A 15,799-nucleotide genomic window follows, 5' to 3' on the forward strand; every position below is an offset into this window, starting at 1 on the left:
TATTCTGATCAGAACTCTGTGGCTGGGCTCTTGTTTCTGAAGCTGGTCATGCTTCATGGTGCAGCAGAAGGAGCCTCCCTGCCACTGGATTCGATCCTCTGCCCTTGGGAGAATATTCTGCCTCCTATAACCCTGAGCCTGATATATCCTCACTCTTAAAAAAACCAAGAGCTTGTTCTCTGAAATTGTTTCAAATAAGAAAAAAACCCCCAATCACTGGTTCCTCCTAACGTAGAGTGGGGGGAATTTCCTTGAAACGCATTCCCATCGTTCCTTATAAATAAAATTACCACAAGTCATCGTAAGGCAGGCATAAGCTGTATCCAGAAGGTGAGGAAGCCTTGGGAAAGTGAACAAACTTTTCTTGCAGTGGAAGATCAGCTCTGAAACAAGACTTCTCCCTGCATGTGACTTCCCGAGGTCCTCTTTATGATGTTGTAAAACTGCAAGTGCGTGCAGGGCTGTCCAACCCTGCTGAGCAAACAGCCGAGTTCTTGCCCTGAAAAAGCGAAAGCCGAAAGCACGAGTCGACGACAATGCACTACAAGGCAGGGCAAACACAACTGTGGCTTCCTTTCTGTTGAGAGGACAGAAAAAAGAAAAGGAAAAAAAAATACATATATATATAAAGAAGGTGAGGAAAGGGAAGTGAAACTACACGGGGGGCTTATGTATTTCTATTTCTAAATTTTTAAAATGTTGAAATTGTGCTATTTCTGGGGGGATAGGGAAACTTTTCCGAGGCGGCGCGGACGCTCGGGGCGGGACGCGGAGCCGCTCACAGCCCGCACGGCCCCAGCGGGCGCGCAGCGGCAGCGGCGCTGCCAGAGGCGGTGCCGGCGCCGGGGGCGGGCGGGAGCGAGGGGAGGCGGTCGGGAAGGAGGCGGCGGCGGCGGCGGGGGGCCGTGCCTGCTCGCGGTTGCCATGGGGAGCGGGAGGGCGGTGCCGCCGCCGCTGCGCAGGGAGCAGCTGCTCCCTGACACATCCCCCCGCTGCCATATTGTGTCCGCCGCCGGCCGCACGGCTTCATGACCGCGGTGAGTGCCGCCCGCGCCCGCGGCCCCACGCCTGCTTGGGCTGCCCCCACGCCTTTTTTTTGTTTAGCTTTCGGCTTTTTCGTGGGTTTGGGGGGGGAGTTCTTTTTGTTTTTGACGCTCCGGGAGGGTTTCGTGGGGGAAGGGGAAAGCGCCGGGAGTGTGGCGGCGGGTCCCGCCGGTGCCGGGGAGGGGGGGGCGGTGTGACCGGTGTCTCCTCATTCCCCGCGTGGGGACAACGCGCGGAGGCGGCGCTTCCTCTTCAGCCGCTCTCGGTGGCGATGCGTGGGAAGGGGGGGTCCCCACGCACCCCCTCCCCGCGGGGCCGTGCACCCGCAGCTCCTCCTCCTCCCGGCGCGGCTCCGCGGAGCTTCCACCCGCCCGCCCGCGGGGCTCACTCGGGTGACCCCCTCCCCCTTCACCCGCTCCTCCGGCAGGACAAACCCGCGCTTCTTGCGCGCTTCCAGCTGGGATGATGGAAGACGGGGCCAACCCGGGGCCGGGACCCGAGAGCGCGGCCCCGACGTGCCCCTCGCCTCCGGGTCACCCCCATCAAACTCAGGCGCTTCATTTGATGAAATAAAGACGCTTTCGGCGTTGTTGCACCGCGCCCCGTTGTCCCTGAACCGGCGGGAAGCCCCCGGGGATGTGCAGAGCGTCTGTGGCTTGCCGAGGTGGGGGCAGTGTGGGAGACGCGCTCCGGCGTTCCCGCGTTTTGGGGTTAAATCCAGGAAACGGCTGGCGAAGTGCTCGAGGTGAGGCTAGGATCTGCACGTGGCCCTTCGGAGTTTTCCATCTTTTCCGGGGTTTTTTGGTGAAGTTGGGCGATGAGTTGGTGGCGGCAGCGGAGCAGCATCCCGCTGCCTTTCTGCCTTACTCCCGCTTGGACACACCGGCGTGCTTGGTGCTCAGGTTCTGTGGGAGCAGAAACTGGCTTTTGTTGGTAAGGGTTTGGATTATGACAAGGCCCAAACAAAGAGTAAAAAGAACAAAGAAATAAAATAAAGGGTAACGTTGAAGAGGACCCAGTAAACTCATGTTCCCGCCATAGTGCCTGCCTGTGGATGGGTGCTGTATGCTAACTGTGAAGTTAAACATGCTGCATTATAGTGGACTTAAGTGCTGAGAAAGCAGTTTGATTAGCTTTGTGTCTAATCTATGAAATCAAGTTAACTTTATATATAATTTACCATGTATGTATGTGTATATATACATATATATGCGCACACGCACGCTCTCCAAATCTTGTTATCAGTGGGCTTTCGTTTAGATGGATTTAGTAATAGTTGGGTTGTAATATATTGACATGTGAATCATTTAACTTCTGTTGTGTTTCTTGGATTGGGTTTTTTTTCCCCTTCTTAAAGTCTGGTGTGATGCTACATCTATGCAAGAAAAATTAAGCTGGCATTATCTTATGTTGGGAAACTTGAACTAGTTTGAAGGTTGCTGGTTTTTTTTTCTTGGCAGGTGCCAACTCACATTTCCCAAGCTCTGCGGAAGGTAGTTGGACTCAAGTCTGAACTGAAAGCTCTGTAGCAGCAATTAGTGCAGCACATGGCTTGAGCTGGTGAACTTAGCCGGGTGCCCGGGCGTGTGTATCTCTGACCTCAGCCGCGTGCTGCTGCAGCAGATCAGCTTCTGCTGGGGGCTCTCTTGTGTCCAGCTGTGCCACTTAACTTCTATAGAAACAGAGAGGAGATGGGGATTCTTGCTTTGTACGTTTGACTTGCCTGAAATAAGTATAGGACTTTTCTGTGCTTTTAGTATTTTTTCTTTTTTGCTATCAGATGTGCCCATAAACTGAGCAGTGCTGCTGTACACGGTGTTTACACTTGTTTACCTGTGGTGGAGATGCTGCATTGGCTGCCCTGCAGGTCCTGAAGGGAGGTGGAGACACTGGCCATGTATCGATCCAGGCATGTGTTTCTGAGCACTCTCAGGGACCTTGCTGGAATAAAACTTGGTTGATGTCTTTGTTGGCAGTGTCTAGACCAGAGGATGAAGTTGTGACCTGCTTTGGGTGCTGCTGCTGGGGCTGTGCTGTGGAAGCTCCTCAGGGATTTTTCAGCCCAGAAGTAAGATATTTTTTGTCTAAAAGGGACACCAACCAAGGAGTGTGCTGCCTCAACAGCTCCAGCCCACACAGAATTTCTGCTTGAGGAGCCTTTCAGTGTCCTCTAGAGAGCTCAGGACTGAAGGCAGCAGCATTGCCAGCAACTCTCTATGTCAGGACGTGCCAGTCCAGTAAGTAATGGAGCAGATAGAGGGATGTGTAATGATCCTGCTGAACGAGAAGTACTCCCTGGCAAGTAAGTGGAGTGCCTTGGAAAGAAGACAGAGGCTTAGGGACACGTCAGGCTGATTTCTGCCGTCTTTATTAACCATGGGCTCTGTCCATTCAGTGCAACAGACTTGAAAACCTGACATGTTGAGCAAAAGCAAACTCTTCTGGTGAATGAGAAAGTTTGGCATCTAAAGATACTGTGTAAGGATATAGTTTAAACCGTGCAGTTCCGGTGCAGAACTGTTGGTTCCCATAACAGCAGCAGAAGTTTTCATGTTAATTTCACTGGGGTTGTAATTCCACTTTCCTGCCCTGCCGTCTCTCCTTGCCTACTCATTGTTGGGGTTAAAAAGAGCTGATATTTACGAGAGGAAGTACCCCTGGCACTCAGAAGACTTTTTCCATGTGCAGGTTTGTGATACCTTATCAGAAGGAGCTGCACAGAGGGATTATAGCCAGCGAGGTGGCAGAAAGGATGGGTGTTGGGAGGAGTGACAGTGCCCACAGCCACCTCTGCCATGCATCTCTTGGTGCTGTTCCCTGCCTTGGGGTAGTCTTACTGCACTACTGTGGTGCAAAAAAAGCTGTGTGAAACACAGCTTTCCTTGCCTGGCTGCAAATGGATGAAAAGCAGCTCTAGTCCCCGTAAGTAAATGGCTGTCAGTAGCCTGGATGAATGCTCACTACCTCTGAGCAGAGGTGCAACTTCTGGGTTATTCACTTTGGCTCCTTGAGTTTTCTTGCCGCGGCAGTTGCGGTTCCTCCCCTCCCAGCAAATGAGTGCATTCTGTGTAAGCTCATCTATAGGGTGCCACTGCCCTGATGGTGGCTTTTCCTGAGGGAAGTAGATGGAGGCAGCGAGTGCCTCGTCCCAGTGTGTGTGTGTGTTGCCGCTCCACAACTGAAATGGTGTTGGGCAACTTCCTGCTCCTCGTCGCTGCTGTGGCGGCTCGGGGTGACTCACGGCAGCACCCGGCTCTGCTCTCGACAAGTGCTCGCTTGCAGGCTGCAAACCCTGTCCCTGTGGCTGCATGTGGGGTGTCCCTGTACAGATCCAGCAGCCGCCTTGGCTCCCAGAGAAGACCCAAGAAAACCATGAGATGGTGCTTCACTTTTTTCCTGGCTGGATCTTTATGTGGGATGGTGTGTGTTTGTTCCCTGTCACGTTACACCTGCTGATTTGGTGATGGTGCTGGCTGATGGTGAGCTCTCCATCTCATCCTCACCATGCTGGGTAAAAGCACACAGTGATGTTCGACGGTGCTTCCAAAATACAGTTTAGCTCAGCAAGAAGAGACAGCTCACTGTGCTTGGGTAATAAATTACATGGAATGGAAGAAGTGCTGCCTGATGCCGGCCAGCATCTTTATGACCCGTGGTACTCTGCCTGCTCCCTGTAAAACATTATGGCCAGGGAAACACAAGGGTTGGGTCACTCCTGGTTGGGAGACTGCTGCTGAGTGCTCAGTGCTGGCCTGTATGGTCAGCAGCTGGGAAACACGGCTGCTGTGTTTGGGGCAGGAATACCCGTTTTACTGAGTAGTTGCTCAGGGGCACCAGGAGCCTTTAAGAGAAGCCTGGAATTCGTGCAGATAGGAATACTTACACTGAAAGTCAATGATGTGGATTTTGATCTTTTTTTTGCCTAGTGCATTCAAAATTTTTTCCCATTATGTTCAGACTAGACTTAGCGCTCCGTACTTTTTCCTCAAAGGTTAGGGAATGTTAGGAACTCCATTAAACTGACTACTGCAGGCATCACCTCCCACCCCTACTCTTCTGCACACTCAGTCTTCGTTTCTTCTCTCAGGTTATTTTCAGTGCATTCCTAACTTGCAGTTTGTCGCTACTTTTAGTTTCCCAGTTTAAGTGTGGTCCTGTGCTTGCTTTCTCTTCAGCGGTGTCACTGGATTTTGTTGTGCTCAGATTTGGGGCAAGTACAAGTTGCTTAAAAGCCGAGTACTGGATATGGGGAGAGCTTGGTGCTTGGAAAACTTTCATGAAGTAGAGCTGAAGGAGTGGGAGCTGGGAGGCTTGCTGCTAAGCAGCAGCCACTCATCCCTCATCCTCAGGTCTGTTACCAGCCAGTTTGGTTTGATTTAGGGATGTCAAGTAGTCAAAAGTAGGAGGGTTTTTTGTTTGCTTGTTTATTTAAACAGAAAGCCAAGTTCAACGTTGGTAGAATAAAATTAAAAACAAGTTGGCCAGGGAGGTCAGCACAGTGAAGAGCATTGCTTTGCCTTCCCCTGGCTCTGGAGGAAAACTGTGGGAACTGGAGCTGGGAAGCAGGAACTGGGGACAGCTTTGCAGTGACAAGGTTGTACTGGTAATGTGGTTTTGTGATACGGCTCCACTGGTGCTTTCCGTGTAAATCTTGCAGAAGAGTCACTTGGGGTGAAGCTTCAAATTGTTGGTTTTCCTCTGGAGATCGGGAGTTTTGGTACTTTAAAGGCAGAAAAGCTGTATGGAAAAGATAGCTTTATGTTTTCTAGCGTTGGTAAATTGGTACTGACACCAGCTGAAATGTAGCTTTGTTCACTTCTGTTTCAAGAGGATGGTGGAGAAACACACGGAAGGGTTACCCTGGAAAGGGAATTAGCATCAGAACTATTTTGCAAGTCATTTGCTCAAAGGTATTAGCTCACTTGTGAACATATCAGTGGTTTACTTTTTTTTTTTTTGCATTTTAGTCCACTTAGCAAGCAGCGTATTGAATTTAAGGAAAATGATCCATAAGCATCTCTTGAAAAGCTACTATTGGCTGTAAAGTATTTTTCTTGAAAGCACTTATTTCCCTCCCCTCCCCTTTTTTTGACAGCAAAGGGTTTTTTTAATAGTTTAGATTTCACTGCTTGTTTGGGTTTTTTTTTCATTATTTTCATATCCTAATTTCTCTGTTAGACTGTTTTCATGTGCATGTTTTAAATCTGAGGCGCAGGGAACCAGGTCCAACAGTGACTGCAGCCTTTGGAAAGGCTTCACGTTTGCAAAGTCTCTGAAAACAGCACTGAAATAAATGTCCCAGAGGCTCTAGGCTGTGTACAGGGTCTGGATTGAGGTCAGGGCATGTCTGAGTTCACGTATCGTTTTCCTTTCAGATATTTGTTTCAAACATAAACCCAGTTATGTGTGTGTATATATGTGTATTTAATAAAAAAAAGCGCAAACTTGTATAAAAAAAGTTAAGATGAAATCTTCCTCTTGCTCCCAGCCCTTTCCTGGGCTATGATAAGGGTTTATTTAATCCCTTCCCTTTTGCAGGATTTCTTAACTTTCCTTAATATGGTACCTTTGAATTGGTTTTCATTAATTTTTTTTCCCTACCCTGCCTTTAATTATATCACAGGGTGTGGGAGAACACTGACATGAGAGAGGCTTGGAAGTATTTTTGTAAATCCCTGGGAAACCTCTCTTCCCCTTTGAGCCCACCAACGCCAAGGTTCAAATGAAGTCCCTGAGCTTATGGCTTGTCCAGTCCTTTGGTTTGATGGTTTTATTTTCAGGCTGGATTTGAGAAGCCGGTAAGTGCTTTTTGAATGTTTTTTTTAAACCATTATTTTTAATTTTCCCCTGCTTTGCAAGCCAGGAGGAGCGGGAAGGGCCTGTAGGTGCTGCCCCAGGGAGTATCTCTGGATGTCCTTTGTCACCCAGGGGTTCATGTCTTCCACAGATACTGGGTCCCAGCTTGCTGAAATCTATGGCTGAGAGGTGGTTTTATCCTCGGAAGACTGTAATGCCTTTAGTTGTCTTGGATACATGACATCATATAGTGTTATAATCAAATATAGGCTTTTCTCAGGGCTGCAGGGGAGGATCTCAGCTGACCTCGAGCAGGGGTGTGAGGTGTGCAGGGCATGGGCAGCCCGAGACAAAGGAGGTGTGTGAGGGGAAAGGTTGAGTTAGTAGGCGCCAAAATGGTTTGGTGTTGTCCTTTTAGTGCTCCTGGTCAGGCTGATGGGTGCTTTTTATTGATGGGTTTTCATCAGTTGTGCCAGGATATTTTTATTTTTTTGTTGCTCTTCCCTCCAACGTGCAAAAACTTGTAGCTGGTCCAGTGCTGTGTGCACAATGACTTGGAAGTTTATCCCCAGCTTGGGTAGGTGAGCAGTGACAGTCGTTTATTTGTGTAATTCTTGGGCTGTTTTGACAACCCACATTGATGTATTTAAGTCAGGACAAGCCCTTATGCTTCTTGTAGATGCAAGGGAATATGAAAAATCAATAGAGGAGTTTGCTGTTGGTGTAGTTGTTTGCATGCAAAAGCACGTACCAATCATCTTAAGTACTCTTACAGAGCCTGTTTGTGTCAGGACAGAAGTTGTGTGTAAAGCACACAGTGCTTTAAGGCTGCTCACCCTGAGCTTGTTGTGGAGAGAGTGGGTGCAGAGCTGCTGTCATTAATCTAACTGTGATGTGGCCGAAAATCTCTTTCCCAGGATTAAAATTATGTTTGACTCCTCAGACTTGGGCAATGCATGGTAAGATTTTTTTTTATTATTATTTTTTAAACCTGTTGGCAGGTTTTAAAACGCTGTTGGCAGGCTCCTGGTCTTCCCACTATTAGCAGAGGTGACCTAGTTGCTTGGCTGGTCCTGCAGAAATAAAGAGGTACATTTAATTGTGGAGAAGGTTGCCCTAACCTGGGGCACTGATGCTGTGCAGGTGCCAAAAGGGCACCTTTCATCTGATGCCACTGTAAAGAAGGATCAAGCAGCAACAGCAGCTCTGTTCTCATGCTAACTTGGCATGGACAAGGCTGTGGCATCTTCTGACAAAAAGGCTGAATTCTTTCTTGCCGGGTCAGTGAGTCCAAGCGTGGTGGGCACAGTACTAAAATGATACCTGTACACTTACACCTGCAATGCTGCTGAGTTTGGAGGAGGTCACCTTTGGTGGTGGCATCTGCCACAGCTTTGTCCTTTGGGCCTGGATTCTGCTGGAGCTGAGACTTCTTCCAAGAAGGGATGCTGCAAAATAAATGTGCTTCCCTGCTTGCCTGAGGATATCCCAAGTGGACTTCCAGTTTTGTTAAATGGCTGGCCTTCATTAAAGCAACTTCGTCTTCATTAAATGCTCACACATCAAAGCATTTGCTCCTGTGGCAGAACGTAGTGGTGCTCAAGGTCTTCCATCAAAATTCACTCATAGCTGGGGATGTATGTGGGGATATGCAAACCTGGTTTAACCCAGCTGTGCTCTGCTAGGCTGAGGACCTTTCAGTGCTCATAACCTTTCCCAAACTTAGCTCTCCAGTGAGTTTGAGAGAAGCCTGCAAAAAACATTACCTCGTCTTGAGACACAGAGTCTCCTCTGATCTGTTTGTGCTTCTCTGGACCTGACTGCTGCCTTCACACACCTGCAGCGTTAATCAGCCCCTTCGGACTTGGGCTCTGCTGCTTGGGTCATGAGTGCTGTGGAAGAGCAAGTCTTGGGGTGCTGGACTGGCATGAATTAGCAGGGAGGTCTGCTCCTGGCTTTCATGTGATGCCAAAAATCAGACTGCTGGAAGAAGTTGTCTCTCTCACCTCTTTTCTGATGCATCCTAACTTTTATTTGAGCAACCTCAGTTGTCTTGGCAGCCTTTTAATCTTCCTACCCTGGAATCATAGTCCTCTGTCTGTCTGTAATTACTATGCAAAATGATGCGCACCTCCATTGTGATACTTTGAGGGGTAAATGTTTTGGTTGGCCTTTCTTTTGAAGGAGGTAGATGCTTGAGTTCCTTATGATTTGGATGCATGAGGCTCTGCTTCCAGTTGGAAGTGTTAATACCAGTGAACAGCAGTGTGCTGTGTCACTGTACTCATTGGTAAGGTAAAGCACATGGGCAGAGCAAAAACTCTTCCATGTTTTTCAGAGGTGTGCTTAAAGCATATTATTTTTGCATTTGCCTGGTTGGAGGTTGCCTTGTGTCTCTGCTTGCAGGGCTGATACTGTCCCCATGGGAATTATCAAAACATCTGCACTGGAGAGCTGCTTCTGTGTTCTTTCCTTCTCACAGTTGCTCTCCTTGCTCTTACTATGGTTTTTCTTCTGGGTCATCCCTGAGCACAAAACCCTGCCAGCTTACAGCAAAGATGACTTTGGTGAATCCCATGACCCTTATGTAAAATATTAAACCTCAAATATTGGAACAGGTAACCTTGAAAATGACAGCTTGGAAGCTCTGTTCTCACAGTCGTGCCTGCTTATAGGCAATCAAAGCACACATGGAGAAAAAGTTATGGATTTTGGATGTCGTTAAGGGTCTGTGAATGAAGAGGGGTTCTGGAGAGCACACAAGCTGACCACTTTTGTGCCTTCAGATATGCTCCAGTGGCACTGGTGTCGCTCCTGTGATTTTATTTTTTCTTATTTATTAGTTGATAATAGTCTAATAATGGCCTTTATACCTTTCTAGAAAAAAAAATTAATTTCTGATGTGTTCATGTAGAAGATATGTGAGGTGGTGAACTGGGATAAGAAGGTAATGAGATGTGTGGCTTTTTGTAATGCATCTACTAAGAGAAACATGGCACCAACCTATATTATTTACTGTAAGTATATTACCTGCAAATAATTTTTATTTTCAAGTAGGGCATTAATTATGCTAATGAGTCTCTGCCAAAACGTAGTAGCATGCAAACAAATAGTGCATTGACACCACAAAGTCTACCTGATTATAAGTGCCAGCTTAATAAGTTGTTACATTTTTTCCCTTATATTTTTGAGAGGATTGAGCCTGCCCAGGCCATTTTTGTGTTGAAAACAGACTTTATTGCCCCCTTTCCCCTAAGAAATGAATACAGTGACCTCAGACTTGCATGTGTGTGTGAGCACGTGCATGTTCTCGATCTGCCATGCTGACGGAAGATTTGTAAAGGGAGATTTCGTGCAACATGAACCCAGAGCTACAATTACCAAAACACGGCTGGGAGGTGTAAGCTCCCATGTAGCTGCCTAAAGAGGTGCTGAACAAGGGGGCAAAGTTAATCATTATAAGCAGAACAGAGCAGCTTGCATTGCAGCAGACTTGGGGTTTGTCTCACTGTACAAATTTTATCACTAGCTCTTTGTTTGTTTTTTTTTTAATTTAAGAAAGGATTGAAGAAGTGACATGAGCATATGTATATATGGCTGTGTTTAAAGCCAGCCATCGCTGACTGCCAATATAAATCTGCTCTGGTGCCTTGGGGGAGAAGTAAATTGTAGGGAGAGCAAAGCTATTTTTGACCAGCGATTTGAGCAGCTCGCTTTGCTTTAATTTTTTTCTTTTTTTTAATACTGACTGAGCTGGTAGTTAATCATACCCGTCCCTGCACTTAATAGAAATAAGAAACAGAAAATAAAAAATTTATGGATGTTTTCCAGTGCTGCTGCTGGTAAGCATAAGTGCAGGTGCTGTTGTCAACACAGCTTTGCAATAGCTGGTGCATGAGTGTATGAGCAGATGAAGAGAGGGGCAAAAAATTGCTGGTGAGAAACATGGTGTGTTTCCTGGGGTAGGCACAAATTCTGCACCTCATGACTGCCTGCCACCAGGCAGGGGCTGGCAGGACTGGGGAGCATAAAATGGATCATCCTGTTGCCTTTCTGTGTCACCGTGTCGTTCCTCCATTGCACGTCTTGTTCCCCTTCTCCAAAATAAGGAGGCTGGGCAGTGTACTGCCATGGACATGGTGAGGCTGCCAGGTTAGAGCCATTGGGTCTGGGGGTGGCACAGCCAGGCAGTGGACACTTTGTAGGAGAAGATGCAAGTGCAAGGAGACAAGTGTTTACTGCAGGCTGGTGAAAGAAAACATCCAGTAACCGCGTCGAGCTGTCTGGTGAGATGTGATATGGAAACTGTCCTTGTCTTGAGCTCTGGCACTGGGAGCTGGAGGATGAAACCAGAATGACAGCACTTACAGGGACAGGGAACTGGATTGGGGGTTTGGGTTTTTGTTTGGTTGTTGCGTTGGATCTTTTTACAGTTAATAGACACATCAGCTTTGCTAGTAAACTATATCCATAGTTGGAGTGTCTTATGTCTATAGTGTACGTGTGTGTGTGCGTGTACACACCCTGCATCTGTACAGTGGTTTTGTTGCTCTGTACTTCAGCTGTGTTGGCCAAAGCTGTGGGTGCAGAGAAGCTCTAACATGTTCACATCAGCAGGAAAAAACCCAGCTGTTCCCATAATATAGTTTGCTAGAAGACCCCTTTTAAAACTCAACAAGCAAGATTGTTTTTGTTGGTGTAATGCCTCTAAAGCATGGGTAGCCTGTTGGATTGTGCATTCTGGGTGGCAGTTTTTTATAGATAATAATTTTATGGTTAGGTTTTTAGAGTTTTGTTGTTTTTGAGGTTTTTTAAAATCTTAAATGGTCAGCCATTATTCCTGCACCAGGTCTGAGCTGCCACCCCAGTGGCTGGTCCCTTCCTCTTGAGAGCTGGTCCCAGCACCCTCTGCTCTGCAGGGAAGCCTAGGTTTGGGCAGCAAGCCCTTGCAGGAGGGGAAAAGGATCTTTTGGACCCAGGCGGCGCTGTGGGACCCAGCTGATGAACTGATAGGCTGGCCAGATCTTCGCCTGGTAGAAACAGGCAGCAGCACTTGGGAGTGACTGTGACTTGCAGGGGGTTTTAAAGAATTCATTTGCACTGAGACCACAAATAGACTTTATGCTGATTTAAGTTTTGCAATTCCTTTTTCACTCTTTGGACACCAAAGGCAAACACTTCTCAACAGGGTCAGTTTACAGTATAATGAGTAACTTAAGAGTTAATGTGGGAGCTGAAAGGATGAGATCCTACCTGTTAAGGTCTTTTCCAGGTTTCAAATGTTGGCATCCAAATAGCTATTATTTCTGTGTCTGAATTGGTGTTTCTGGATAGATACAGCAGTTTCGAAGTGCTTCCCATAAGCTCTGCTTATAAACCAAGGGGAGTTAACACGTACTCAGGAGATTACCGGGAGGCTCCTGTTGGACCCTGCCTCTCACCGGTGGCTTCAGTGTCCGCGCGCTGCATGGGGATGGTGCAGCCCCACACTTGGGTTTGGTGGGCTCCTGCTGGATGTGATTGTGCTGGTTTGCAGTGATTTCTGACCATCTCCTTTGTTGCAGACCAATCAAGCTAAATGGGTCCAGTCACTGGAATGACTCCGGATAAGAAAGCTGAAACGCCCGGAGCAGAAAAAGCTGCAGGACTACGGCAGTGCCATGGGATGGGCAGCCTGCCCGACGCGGGCGACGCCGGCAAGCCGAAGGCCACCGTGGTGGACAGAGATTCAGCAGATGATGAGCTCACAAATTTGAACTGGCTGCACGAAAGTACTAACCTGCTAACAAACTTCAGCCTTGGCAGCGAGGGCCTTCCAATTGTTAGCCCCTTGTACGACATCGAGGGTGACAGTGTGCCATCCTTCTCACCATCCTGCTACCAGAACCCTGAGAAAAAATCCTCCACTTCCAAACCCCCTTACTCTTTCAGCCTTCTCATTTACATGGCGATTGAGCAGTCCCCCAACAAGAGCTTGCCAGTCAAAGAAATCTACAGCTGGATCCTGGACCGCTTCCCCTACTTTGCCACGGCCCCCACCGGTTGGAAGAACTCGGTCCGACACAACCTCTCCTTGAACAAGTGTTTCCGAAAGGTGGAGAAAAGCCATGGCAAGGTGAGACCTGGCAGGAGGGAGGGTGGAGCAAGTTTGAAATTCAGGGAGAAATGGAGAAGGTTCTGTTGTTCTTAAGGATGTTTTGTCTGGGGTTTTTTTCTCCCCGCCATGTCCTCTTAACACTTTACTTGCAGATGGAGGTGGTTTGGAAGTGCTGCTTCTGAGAAATCGCAGGATGGCAAAAGTCACTGGGTTTTGTTATTTATTGTTGACTTGGGTACACCCAGCTGTGGTGCATCCTTTTTAAATCTGGCACACATGCAATTGCAAAGTACTCTGTTTCCATTTACTTATAGTGTTGTTAGCCTGCAATAACCAGCCTGAAATTTCAGATAACCCTCCTAGGATTTCTTCCTGATGAAGCTTAAACAAGTGCTTTCTCTGTTTTTCAGTGCTGAAATTCTGGGGTATGTTGCTCCTTTCCTGCTTTTCCAGCACAGCCATGGCTACAATTGCACTGGCAAGCAGAAGAGACTGTGGGATGGCAACCAGCTTCCCTGCTTGGCTAGCAGGGATGTTGCCCCTCTGGGTGCAGATGTGGTCCTCTGCAAGGTGCCCTTGCTTGTGGGCACACTGGATGTATGTGGCTGAGTGTTCCTCAGTCCAACAGCTTTCTCAAATATTAAATTGCCTCTTCCACTTGTGCTCTCCTGTTACACTTAGCACAGCTCTAGCTTTCCAATAACCATATTAATTCCTGCATTTAATGGACTGTAATGCTTTAACATCTGTTGTAAGATGTGTGTCTCTGTGTGGTGCAGACACTTCTTAAAGTCAAGGATACTCTTTTCTGTACAAGTTCTTTCTTCTGATTTGTATGATTTTCCTACTGACTTTCTTCCTCCCTCTCTCATTTCCCATCTTATTCCTCAAAGAGCTGGCTGTGACTTAAATAAACTAACAAGCCACATACTGAAAGTCAACAAACAAGTCCTGTGCTTGGAGGTCAGACTCGGTGGTAGCAGGCTTGTTATCAGAAATGCCTGCAATGCTTGGCGTGCTTGACAGCCTCGCACTGTAGAGAGGGGTCCTGGAGCTGAGTGGGCACTGGGGAGGACTGCCTTGTACTGATAGGACTGAACACCACTGCTTCTCAATATCCCTGCTTTTGCATTAAATTGTTAGGGTGTTGTTTTCACAAGCAGCAGCTTTGCCCTGAAAAAAAAGTGACTTTGTATTGCAATGTGACAAGTCCAATAACTACCCCGTTGCTGAGTTCTGCAGAGTGTTAGGACGGGCTCCTAATGTGGCCCCAGGTGCTATAATGGGGTAACTGAGATGCTCAAGCTGTCCCTGTGTGGAGGACTGGATCTGAGCAGGGACCACATGCTGCTGCAGGTGACAAAAGTGCTGTTACAGGCCTGGGTGGCTCTGTCCAAGGAGGGTGACATGAGTTTCAGAAAAATTAGGGCAGGAAAGGGAAATCTAAATTGGTATGAGTTCCTTCTGTCTGTGGATCTGCCCTTTAATGCTCTGCTGTTTCCAGCCTCATGGGTTAGGAGTTACTGCTCAAACCTGTTGTCTTGATGTTTGGGTGGCAGGAGCTTGAGACTGCCTGGTCCCCTGCTTACCCTGCCATCTCCATGAGTATTGCTGGGCTCAGAGGATGGCTTGCTGCTCAATGTGACATCTCTAGCAGGAAGAGCAAAATGCAGGCTATCTCCCACTGCTACCAGCAAGGTGATGCTGATGTGCTCTGTCAGTGGTTTCCCAGGGCTCCAGAAACTGCACAGCTCTCTAAATCTAAAGAACAGAAACTGCACTTAAAAAAAAAAAAACCAACCAAAAAAGTCCCTCCTGAAACCTTGCTGAAGCTTCCTCATTTCCAACAAACAGCAGTTAAATCTTTACCCTCTGCCCCGCTTAGAAAAGGACCAGATGAGGGTACTGCTCCAAATTCTTCCTGCAAAAGAAGTCTGTGGCATGCAGCAGCATGCCTAGACTCCATGGGAGTTGATCTGGCAGGTGATGGAAATGCTGCAGACCCCTTTGGATGAGCTCCTCAGGTGTCACTTGGAGCAAGCAGCAGTTGCTCACAAGCTCATTTTGCTGATCCTGTTGCATGTAACCATGTGTTAGCCATGTCTCTGGGTGCTTCCCTGAAAGGGCAAGATAATTTTGTATTTTTTTCCATTTTTTTCTTTGTTAATGGCATTTTGTACTTCAAAGGGAGCACGCAAACAACTTTTCTTCCATGCCAAGTGCTTGTGGAAGCAGAAAGATCCATGGCACGTTGTATCAGAGGAGCATGGTTTATTTGGTAATGTCAGGGTAAGAAGGGTTTTAAAGCCTTTCAAATGAATCTGGGATCTTGTGTTGGAAGAATCTAAATATCTGACTTTAGGGGATGGATGGTCTGTGCCTCTGCATCCCAGGGCAGGCTGCTCTCTGACACCTCCCTGGCTATTGCTCCTGGCTGTCAGCTGTGAAATCATCTCTTGGAGGTCTAGCAGCAAAAGAAGGAAGAGTCTGTCTTCACCTTTGCCATAATGCTGATACTTTGTTTTGGATTGGGAGTGCACATTGAAGGAAATCTGATTTTTCCCCAGTTAGCCCCCTGAGCTGGCAGGGCAGTTTCAGGACTCTTGCACTGGACTCATTTTGGCTGGTGCTGACCTGGAAGAGTTGCTGCAGGAGCATGCCTATTGTGCCCTCATGGCTCTGGGCATTGTCCACAAGACCCTGCTGGAGCAGATCTGAGCAGAACATCCAAGGCACAAACAGCTGACCCCTCAGCACCAACTCCCTTTTTCTGCAGAGCTCTTTCCACCGGGCTGTGCCCCATCATGTTGCAGATGTAGCTCTGGATGGTCACAGCTGTGGCTGATTGTTCTGTTTGTGTGT

General features: G+C 47.7%; 1 protein-coding gene across 3 annotated transcripts in view; it reads left to right on the plus strand.

The window, feature by feature from the left end:
* Window positions 1-930: 930 nt before the first annotated feature.
* The window catches only part of FOXN2 (forkhead box N2), a 30,389-nt gene continuing 15,520 nt past the window's right edge, over window positions 931-15,799 (plus strand). For 2 of the 3 annotated variants that reach the window (XM_042051647.1, XM_042051649.1), the window contains exons 1-2: window positions 931-1,037; window positions 12,405-12,955. In XM_042051647.1, coding sequence (XP_041907581.1) covers window positions 12,419-12,955 — 537 coding nt within the window. In that variant the 5' untranslated portion in view covers window positions 931-1,037; window positions 12,405-12,418. Of the gene's footprint in view, window positions 1,038-1,601; window positions 1,790-12,404; window positions 12,956-15,799 lie in introns of those variants that run through there. The other variant, XM_042051648.1, reaches the window with a different exon arrangement.

The sequence above is a fragment of the Corvus kubaryi genome, unplaced genomic scaffold, assembly GCF_017639235.1.
Source record: "Corvus kubaryi isolate FWS band 111438036 unplaced genomic scaffold, C.kubaryi_AGA036_p1.0 76, whole genome shotgun sequence".
Classification (NCBI taxonomy): Eukaryota; Metazoa; Chordata; class Aves; order Passeriformes; family Corvidae; genus Corvus; species Corvus kubaryi.